This window comes from Onychostruthus taczanowskii, unplaced genomic scaffold, assembly GCF_017590055.1.
Source record: "Onychostruthus taczanowskii isolate IOZ18803 unplaced genomic scaffold, ASM1759005v1 scaffold6, whole genome shotgun sequence".
NCBI classification, from domain to species: Eukaryota; Metazoa; Chordata; class Aves; order Passeriformes; family Passeridae; genus Onychostruthus; species Onychostruthus taczanowskii.
In genome coordinates, this window is record NW_024503679.1 from 7,990,178 (window position 1) to 8,000,959 (window position 10,782).

At 42.6% G+C, this 10,782-nt stretch overlaps 1 protein-coding gene across 2 annotated transcripts; it reads left to right on the plus strand.

Annotated features, from left to right (window-relative positions):
• Nucleotides 1–3,716: 3,716 nt before the first annotated feature.
• Nucleotides 3,717–10,488, plus strand: DUT (deoxyuridine triphosphatase). Of its 2 annotated transcripts, none has more exons than XM_041418902.1 (7): nt 3,717–3,837; nt 4,402–4,564; nt 6,037–6,128; nt 7,213–7,257; nt 8,638–8,712; nt 9,632–9,702; nt 10,142–10,488. In XM_041418902.1, the coding sequence occupies exons 2-7, from the start codon at nt 4,404–4,406 to the stop codon at nt 10,196–10,198; spliced, it is 501 nt and encodes a 166-aa protein (XP_041274836.1). In that variant the 5' UTR covers nt 3,717–3,837; nt 4,402–4,403; the 3' UTR covers nt 10,199–10,488. The 2 variants fall into 2 exon arrangements, with proteins under 2 accessions (XP_041274836.1, XP_041274835.1); XM_041418901.1 differs by having other exon boundaries at nt 3,802–4,009.
• Nucleotides 10,489–10,782: the final 294 nt, after the last annotated feature.

The following is a 10,782-nucleotide window of genomic DNA, read 5'->3' on the forward strand; positions in this document are numbered from 1 at the left end:
TTTGTGGTTGGTCAGTGCCCTGGGCACTCCATGGCTCCTTGCTGTCAGTGCTGCTCACCTGCTGCTCACAGCTGTGCCCACGGGGGATGAGGCTGGGCCAGCCCCACTGCCAGTCACCAAAACTGTGTGCCTGCAGCACAGCCCCACTGCCAATCACCAAAACTGTGTGCCTGCAGCACAGCCCCACTGCCAGTCACCAAAACTGTGTGCCTGCAGCACAGCCCCACTGCCAGTCACCAAAACTGTGTGCCTATACATCTCTTTATATGTTATGCATAAAACAACTGCTGAATTTTAATCACCAAGTTAGTAACTACACTAATTACATGTTTGCAATCTTTAGGAGAAAAGACAGCTCTAACACTGTCTAGCACATTTTTAGCTTATTACACTACCAGTTCCACAAGTTTATATAATTTAGGCTGGATTTGGCCAGTCATGACAAAAGCAAGCACGGGTAAAGTGACCAGGGACATTTAAGTGTGAAAATACCATTGCTATGAAGCAAGGACAAAGAACATTTTGAATTTTGTTCAAAAGCCTAGGCATCCTGCACAGCTAAGCTTGTGCCTAAGGGCCTGTTAAAATGATCCACTATTGTTCCTCTCATCAGTGACTCTTACCTTTCCCTCCTAATGTTAGTGGAGCTCCAACAGGTATCACAGAAGGCATTTCATCATAGTTCAGAGACTACACTTTCCTTAAATCTTTTTACAGCCACTGGCATGTTGCCCATCTTGATCACATACCCCTAAAGCACAGTCCAGATTATGCTGTCCAGAACAGTATTCTTCCAATCCTGATTTCACTAGATCACAACAGAGATTCTTTTTGAGGGGATTGTTTCTTTATTTTTAAATCAGCTACCCAACAGAGCAAGTAGAAAAGCTACCTAACCAAAAAGGCTCTGCATTGTGAGGATTAACAACTGTAACTACACTGCAAAAAGCATGTTGTTATCCTACTTCACACTTGAAGGAGTTTCCACTCAATCTTCATCATCACAAAGTACAAAGCTCCAGCCACCAGCATAGGAAATTTCATCAGTCTTAAACCTCAGCAATTTTAATTACATCTTTGAAAAGTCCTACCAAAAGCTTTCCTGACTGAGCAATACTAATCCTCAGAAAACCTAGACATTTCTCATTTTTTCTCTCTTTTTCTCTAATTCCATGTGGGATTTCAAGATCTTTTCAGCAAAAGCAGTTTCAGCACCTGATCAGTAGTTTACAAACCAGAGACATCAACAGGTAAAAGGAATCTGCACTGCAGTTGTACACATGGGGCAAACAGCTACAAGCAGTCTTAGCTACTACTGACTCATTTAACTCCCCTTAGCTGTTTGTCACCTCCCCTCAGGCAGGGGTCCCTGACCTGTCAGCAAAGCTGGGGGAACACAGTGTGAGTAACCCTCAGTATTTTCAGCTTGAATTTCAGGGGTCTCCCTCAAACTTCTTCCTCTGGTGGTTTGGTGTCATTGGACTTCAAGGGAAGTGTGGATCACTCCAAGATCCTGCTCTGCCTCCCTCGTTACCTCTCCAGCTCTTGGCAGCAGAACAAAAACCTTCAGTGCTGCAGCTCTTTGCTAAATGAGTGACTCATCACTCAAGTTACAGATGAGGAAAGTCAAGGTTTTGCAAGTGTTGTGCTTCAGCAGAGGTCAGGCCACTGTTCAAACATCTGTTCATGCCGGTACCTAGGGCACAGCCCCCTGGCAGCTGTGCAGGCCATCGAGACCCTGTGGGCAGCACTGCTGAGGGAACAGCTCACACTGGCCTTGACTCTGCAAGGAAAAATGGAAACAAACAAATACAGCGAGTTGCAGCTCTCCACAAACAAGTGCAATAACCCACAATCATGCCATTGGCTGGAATTTCATCAGAGGAAATTAAGTTTCAAACAAAATCAAACACACTAAGGTTGTCAGGAACAGAGTAAAAAGCAATGGCAAAATTCCACAACTCCCATGCTGTGCTGCAAACATGCAATCAAAAATAAAGTTTCATTATAAACAGACAACATCATTACAGCCTTTTTTAATTACAAACCTTCATCATTATGGAAGAGAAAGCTGTGCTAAGTAAGAATGGGGTGGGAAGTCACTGTTTTAAAGCCAGGGTTTTCTTCTAATAAAAATCCTCATTTTAACACCAAAACTTCAATGAGGAGAATTTTGTGGCTATCACCCCAAAAGAGGCTCTGTTTGTTTCTGTGTACAACAAAGCAGCCTCCACTCATGCTCTCAGTCCAGGCAAAAAGGCAGATGATTTCAGTTTATCTCAGTACTGTTTTTCAAAGCCAGGAGGAAATGCCCAATGGAGAGCAGCAGTTATCAGTGATCAGGAATGCAGGAAGATTTCCTGACTCTAAAGAGCAAGCAACAATTCCCAGAACCAAGGTAAACTTGGTTTTAGACTTCAGGCATAAGGCTGGGGGGTTTCCCTTGTAAAGATCTGGAAAAAAACAAGTGTCACTCAGCTGAGTCCTTTCTCCTTAATAGTATTTTTGGATGAGTCCTCCTCTCTTTTATTCATGGACTTCCAGGCTACCTCAAGTGGAGTTTAGAACCCAGCCTGCTTCCCCAAGTCTGGCCACTCATAAAACTGGTCCTTTTCTCTACTATAATGCAGGATGCAGTCATAAACTCCATTAAGTCCTGCTTGTATAAATAAACATTTACAATTAGATATTAGTTTGATACAACTTCAATTCCCATAAACTTCAATTTTTGGATAGCTTACATCAGAAGCCATAAAATATTTTCAGTAGTTTTTTCACATGAGTCTGTGTTACATATATATTGTCCTTCAAACAGTTCATATTATTAGACTGAAAATACTGAACAGGAAAAAAAGAAATCCCAAATTAGGACATTCTTAAAAATACCTTTCACAACTGAACTGCAATGTGTAGTAAAGGTTTCACTGCCATCTGGCTGCATTTAGAAAATATAGCAAGGAGACCATCACATACACTTAAGAATTAAAAAAAAAAAATCACAGAGACGTATTGCACGTTTGACAAAATCTAGACCAGCAAAAAGAATCCAAAAGTCTGTAGCTATTATGCAGAGCCAAATACCTCTATTAGCCTCACCAGGGACAATTTTCAAACTATGAATCCATTGGATTCAGAGATTTGGATTTTCAGCCCACAGCAGAGCCATGGGGGAACTGAGGAAATTCCCTATTCCTAGGGATACAGATATGTCCTGTAGAATATATCCATATATAGATAGATATGTAGATAGAAAGATGGAGATATAGGAAAAAATAAGGGGGAAATTACATCATAAATCGAATGGCAAGATGGCAGAGCGTATTAAAGACAATGAAGTAAGTCTTCTGCTGTGAGACAGAACAGGGCAGGCCTAGCATTGACAGGTTTTCCCATCCACCTCATTGTCAAGAACTGTTCTCCTTTCGTACGGCAAACGCTTCTGACGCGGCCTGACCATTTCTGAAGGAGTCTCCTTCTGCCTCTACTGTGTGCAACGTGCTCTAAGATCTGCTTTAACAGCAAGATTAGACTGGATGCTCTCCAGAGCTCCCTCTCAGCCCCAGCACGCCGTGCCTGTGGCTGTTTGCCGGCCGCGGGGCAGCCCTGTGCTCGGCCACCCCGGCTGGCAGTGCGGGAACCAGGACGGCCCCGGGGCTCCTCTGAGGGCGCCGCGACCGCCCGCGCCAGCCCCGGCCCCGCCCGCCGTGCAGCCGCAATCGCGTCCCCCGGCAACGCCGCGCGGCCCGCGGGGTCCGCCCGCCAGCCTGCGGCAGCGCCGCCGCCGCGTGCCGAGGGGCGTCCCGGGCCGGGCTGCTGCCCGAGGGGCTGCGCCGGCAGGTAGAGCCCGGACAGGGGAAGAACAGAGCGCCGGCACCTCCGCCCGCGCCCCATGAGCCGTACGGACCGCGGCGGGGAGCGCCTGGCGAGCGGTCCGTGGCGCGCTTCCCACACGGCGGCGGCGCTATGTTGGCCCGCTGCCTCCGGTGGCTCCGGCACCCCTACGGGCGCTGTAAGGAGGGGTGGGGGAGTTGCAGGGCAGCATACACTGCCCAGCCCGCAGCCCTCGGGCGCTTTGGGGTATACACGCTCCCCAGCCGCACCGCGGGCCCGCTGGGTGCCCCTCGGGGGCCTCCCGGCTGTGCCGCGCTGGCCGCGGCTTGGGGCGATGGGCGAGCCCTGCCTGACACGCGGGGCGGGACCCTCAGTGCGGGCGCGGGGTGCCCGGGAGGAGTTGGGCGAGGCCATTCTCACCGAGGGGGGAATGGGGTTGCTCCGCGCGCGGAGAGGCCGCGGACGGGCCGGTTTCTCCCCCTGCTCCCGCCCCCATGGGCCGCTCCGCGTTTTGGCGGGTTTTTGGCGTGCGGGTGGCCATCCCTCACGGCGTCTCCCCCGCTCCCTCAGCCATGCCCGCCTCCGAGGCCGTGCCGCAGCCGTCCCCCAGCAAGAGGCAGAAGGGCTCGGGGCCTGGAGAAGCCTCCGCACGGCTGCGCTTCACCAAGCTGTCCGAGAACGCCTTCGCCCCCTCCAGGGGCTCCGCGCGCGCTGCGGGCTACGATCTGTACAGGTGAGGGAGGGTGCGGGCACGGCAGCCGCGGCGGAGCCCGCGCTCGGTGCCGCCCCGCTCGGCGAGCCCCGGGCACGGGGCTCCGGCGGCTGAGAGAGCCCTCGTGGCCTCTTGCCGAGCTGAGTCCCCGGACAGTCCCGCTGGCCATGCAGGAGAGGAGGCCAGAGCTGATCTAGTCGTAGCTCCCTTGCTCCTCCATCCTTGACCATTTTCGGGTATTTGTGGTCCAGCCATGTTACAGCATTGATTTAATCAGGCACAGATGCAGTCGTTGACTGAAAGTCAGGCTTGACAGGGCATCCAGAATTGATGTTGCTGCTCACATTGGCCAGGTTGCCTTCCTCTTGAAAGGAAAAAAATGGTAGCACACGTGGGCCCTCCTTTCCAGCACTTGTGCTTTTCTGCCTTCCTCTTCTCCGGGGATGCTGCCTGCCGGAGGGCCCTGTAGCAGTTTGGTAGTGCTCCTAGCTGGAAACCGTGTGGCTTCATGTACAGACTTAGGTTTTGGTTTGAATTAATAACGGCCCTTATTCAATGGCTTTCACTATGGTCAGGAATACCTGTAGCTAGACCTGTGGTTGTTTGCATAGTGCTTCTGTGATCAAGTCACTCGTTTTGAACAAGTGAACTCTGCTGATGCCACTTCTAACTTACCCCTTTTAGTATTACATAGAAGAACCAATCTTTTTTCTTCCTTCACCTCTCTGACTTCTTTGCTGAAGATTTACTGCACCACACCTTACCCTTTTTTCTTTTTATCCCTTTCATCTCACCAGGTTTGTTTTTGTTCTTGTTCCAGTGTTGCACTGTAAACCTGGAAAAAGTCTGTTTTATAGAAGACCTTTCACTGCTTCCCAGCATTTAAAAAACAGTTCTTTCTCAAGGTCAAGACATGACAAGTATTGTCACCACTGCTTTTCATTAGGCCTCCAGTTGGGTAGCTTCAGCAAGCTCTTAAAATCTCTGTAGTTCAGAGTTTCCAGGAGAATCATGTGAATCATGAACTGTCGGACTGCTCAGAAAAAAAACATTGTTGCCTAAAAGTTAACTTAATACATTATTAATTTTGACTATAACTGGTTCATCTGCTGTAGAAAGTTTAGTCAGACTGTATCATTCATAAAGTTTCTGCTATTGCACAAAAAATGCACAACCACATTTACCTAATGGTTACTTTAAACTTGTATTTTTTTTTCTTACTAATTAAAAAAAAAAAAAACATTTGAAACTGGCAATTGCAGGAGTATGCTGTTCAAATGACACTTCTGGAATCTTAAACTAGCACCATCAGAATAGCAACATATTGTGTTCAGGATCTGCATTAAATTTTGCAAATCTGTAAATATTTGTGTTTAAATTTCATTGTATAAATTCCCTGGCTGTTTAATTCTGTGTAATTTTGTACCTTAAGTTACAGTAAAGAAACTTTAAAAAATATTCTATATAAACCAGTGTTTCTTTCTTTAATGTAGTGCCTATGACTGTGTGATACCACCCATGGAAAAGGCTGTGGTGAAAACAGACATTCAAATAGCACTTCCTTCTGGATGCTATGGCCGAGTAGGTGAGTACACAGCTGTCAAAAGGCTGCAGAGTCATTCTAGAGCAGGTTTGACAGCATCTTCGCATTCAGATTCTTCCTAAAGCTTTCAGAATTAGCACAGAAAATCCTGGCCTGGTGGCCGTGTGATTTACTTAATTTTGTGGTATTTTCCTGTTGCCTGTTGTCAGATACATTTGAGGTTTGGTGTATGTCGGGTGGCCAAAGGATGATCAGCAAAAATGCCTGTACTCTACATACAACTTCCTAGGCCCCACAGTAGTTCATTATTTGTATGCAGTTTCAGAATTCAAATCACAAAGACTAATAGATTACGGACATACAGAAAATGCATCCCTGGTTGTTTAAAAATTAACCCCAGAGTACCAGTGTAGTAGAATTTGATGACATATTGTGATAGAATAGTTGAGAGAAGCTGTACAAGATATTTTGTTTATTTTGTGCATTCTTTATCTGAATTATGTATAAATTCTTACAATAAAAAAGCAATAGCCACTCCAGTGGAAGAACATGATCAGAGTTTGTCACGTTCTTTTGTGTAAAAGAACACATGCATTTCTCTTATCCCAAAGAAAATTTTAAAGATCATACCATTTTTATTTCCACATCCCAGTAGCCTAAGGTAAGTAAAAACCCAAATCCCCACACATAATTTATCTGTGTATAACACTGCTTGGGAAATTCCTTGCCAGGTATTGTTTTCCTTCATAACTTAAATGGATTGACATAATACTCTTCTGAGACGATGCTGAACCAGTGGTAGTCACCAAAAAGAAACCAAGATTAGACAGTCTGTCTGCTCCAGTTGCCTTCCTCAGAGAAAACTACCCTGCAGTTGCAGGTCAAATAAAGACACATTTCCATTACTTAAAGATTGCAATTTTATTGTAGCCTGGTGCAGCTGTTACTCTGTTTAATATATATTTTACTGTAAAGTCTTAACAGTAATTCCTGTTATATGTTTATTTTAAAAAGACTGGAAACAATTGTCATTCCCAAGACTCTGTGCAAACACACTGTATAACCTATAAATAGTGTCTTTTTAAAGAAATAAATTGTAATACTTAAAAAAAAAATTCTTTTCTAGCACCACGTTCTGGTTTAGCTGCAAAGCACTTCATAGATGTTGGAGGTAAGCTTTTTGTTCTTTTTATTAAGACTTGGTGAGACTTCTTGATCACAGAAGTGCCTTAGTTTCACACTGTAATGTGCAAGTTCTTGGGGAGTCTGGCAAAAGGAGATACCTGGGTAACACCTGAGAGAGACAGGTCATCATAATTATGTTAACAATTTCTAAATTATAGAAAAGATTACTGATTTTTTATTTTTAAATAATAACTGTATCATACCTCTGTAGGCAGTGCCTGCCATAGAAGTTACTTTTTGGCTTAGGCATTAAAGATTACTTCTTACATGCTGGTTTCTCCATTTTTTTAACAAGCAAGTTAACTTGAGAATTACATGTTTTTCTAAATTTTCAAAACCCAGGGGATACTCCCCGTGTTACTAGCACCTTAATTAGGAAGCTGTTCAGAAATGCCATTGGATTAACCCAAAACATTACATAAGAGAGCTGTGTAAATACCTTTTCCACACTGGAACTAGTGCAGAGATTGCATGGTAACTATGGATCATATGCACTACAATTTTTTCAAAAGCTGAAGGAGCTACTTTAAAAAATGGGGTTTTATTCTTAAATGTGCATTTTGTGGTTCAACATCAAAACTTCAATGTACACTCATACTGCAGTTTCCCTGGTGTTAGTAATCTCCAATGGTAGTACTTTGTATAAGCTGGGGAGTGTCTTGCAATGGCATTTAATTTTAGTATTTAAATTATTTTTGCAAGTAGACTTCAAAATACATACCTGGGACCACAGGGAGGCCCAAACTCATGTTTTCTACTGGAAATACGTTTCTTCTACCTGAGAGAAAAACTCTGAAGAAGGAGAATATAATTATTTTAATGTGCACTGGTAGCAAATCTTCTGAACTATGTGGTTAATACAGTCATACAAAATACAAGAGTAAGCTAGTTTTATAGTCTTGGTGCTAGAATATAGCTGTATGACAGTCATTTCCTTACAGCTCTGATTCTGTTACTTTGCCAGAGGTAGAGGATTTGGATCTGTGCAAATCTACAGCTCTCAAATGAAATGTTAGAGTTAAGAACAGATTTCTGCTTGACACGGAACGAGCTGAAGTTAGCAGAACAAATGGGGCCTGAATTTAGTCAGCTGTCTTGATTTCAGATAGGTTTGCTAGTAAAATTAGTAGTACAGTGGTAAAGCATTTCTTGACATGTGATGGTGTTTTACAGTTCCTTTTGCAAGACTGATTAGCATTTTTAGATCTCAGTATCTGCATATATATTGTTAGTTGTGCATCAGAAGTATAAAGGATGTCATTATGAGATACTGTAATCATTTATTAATCTAAACCTTCATCTAATCTTAGTTATCTCATACACTGACATTTACTAACTGGGTATCTCTCAAAATTTCTCATGACAGCTGGTGTTATTGACGAGGATTACAGGGGAAATGTTGGTGTGGTACTGTTCAACTTTGGCAAGGAGTCATTTGAAGGTAAGTGTTAAGCCTGCCAAGCCTATTTTCAGCCATCTGACTGGGAACAAGAAACTAAGGGGGTTTTTCAAGTTTATGCAGAGGTAGAACTAGCTGGGAACATCTTTCCTCTCTCAGTTAACAAAAACATAGATACTTAATGTCCTGTCAAGGGAACATGTAAAGATTCTACTCATAGCAAATTAAGCAACATGCAAAAAAACTGCCCCCCAAACCACCACACCACTGCAAAAGCAAACCAAAACATCTCTACTTAGCTAAGCTTTAGATTCACAAGCTGCACTGACATGCAAATTTAATTAAGTTACTACCTTTCTCTGAAAAACAAAATTAGCTGAGCATTATTTGAGAAAAACCTTCTCCAGAATCCTGGGAAACATGAGTAACAAAGACAGCGTTATCCAGTCATTACACTGTCTTTCTGCAAAAAGTCAGTTTTAAGTTTCAGAGCCCAATTGCAAGAGATGTGCTTTTGTGGCCTCTTCTGCATCTTCACATCACAAGCTGCTTATGGAAGTTCTTTGAGCCAGGTTGGTTATTAGTGAGAAACTCGGTTTTCCTTTTATCAGTTTGCCTTTTTCCCCCCAGATTCCTGTGTCTAGTTCATAAAAGGAGCTACATTATCCATACAGCCATCTCTCCACCTCTGCAGTACTTGTACATAATGAATTTAAGATGCCAGAGTGTGGCAGCAGGAATGAATGGAAAGGCCTTGAGCTGCTACAGCTGCTGACATTCACCAAACAAAAGTTTATCTTGACCTGTATTTTTCTGGGTCTGTTAAAGTCTATTTAGATAAGTTTCAAATAAGTGTTTTCACTTTTAGTATATTCTGATATTCTTGAAAGGAGATTCTCTAAAGTCTATATTCATTGTTCACTTTTTTGAAGGAACTAATAATGTTTTAACTTCTCTGCAGTTAAAAAGGGGGATAGAATTGCCCAGCTCATCTGTGAACGCATTTATTATCCAGAGCTAGAAGAAGTTGAAGTAAGTTGACAAAAGAAAATATTTCTGCTTTTTCAATGATTATTAGTATAAGATACTTGTATATAAAAGGAAATTTATTATAAATTAAATTACTAAAATTACTAAATTTACTAAAATTACTTTCAGTGGTAAAACTACATAGCAGCAGTACTACCTGAATGAAAGTCTTGATTCTTTGTACATACCTGCATAGACTTTTTTTTCTTTTTTGTAAGTTTTCAGTTTTTGAAGAACAGTTCAGTATATACTAGAAATGGTTGTCTCATAAGCATTTGTTTAAGCTTGTACAAAAGATATTCTGAAGTGCCTCACATACATACATTTTTCTGTTTCTTAATTATAAGTCTTGTCACAAGTAAATGATAGACAATATTTCTTGTAGAGAAGCAAAAGGCAAGTTAAGGCACTAAACCAGCTTATCATAATTGATGTCTTTCAGGCTCTGGATGATACAGACCGTGGTGAAGGTGGCTTTGGCTCTACTGGAAAGAACTGAAAATTACTTGAATACGCTTTCTATTTTTGTTTTTTGCTATACTATTTCTAAATTTTCATCTGAATTAGAAATAGGATTTTTGGAGTACATAAAAATATTTCAAGTTTTATTGAGACTTCTCCGTATCTATCCTCCAGTGAATTTGTTTGCATAATGAGGAAATGTGCAGGACTGGCTTGACTTACTAGTTGATGTATTATTTTTTCTTTCAAGATGTTTGGTCCTCAGCAATGAGAACACATTGTTTATGTGGCAATTATACTATAATAAATGAAACAATAACTTAATGATATATTTTATTTTACTCACCTAAACTACAACAGCCAATTGTTCCCTTGCCAGTTTTTGCTGTCTTCCACATGGCTCAGGTTTTCACACTGAGAGCCTATTTCATGCAGCATCAGTGACAGTATTGATAGGACTTCCCACTCTGATAGCAAAATCAGAATAAGACAAAGATATTCAATATTGCATCCTCTACAATCTGTCCAAATACTTGTGTTTCTGTTCAAAGCTAAAGTTCTGACTTTGATCCTTAGCTGATCTTCAAGTGGCCAATTTTTCAGCTCTATTAAAAGAAAAAG

Coding starts and splice junctions, on each gene's coding strand:
- DUT (XM_041418901.1), top strand. CDS start 3,964: ATGTTGGCCCGCTGCCTCCGGTGGCTCCGGCACCCCTACGGGCGCT. Junction 4,010..4,401: donor CCGGCACCCCTACGGGCGCT/GTAAGGAGGGGT, acceptor CCGCTCCCTCAG/CCATGCCCGCCTCCGAGGCC. Junction 9,703..10,141: donor CAGAGCTAGAAGAAGTTGAA/GTAAGTTGACAA, acceptor GATGTCTTTCAG/GCTCTGGATGATACAGACCG.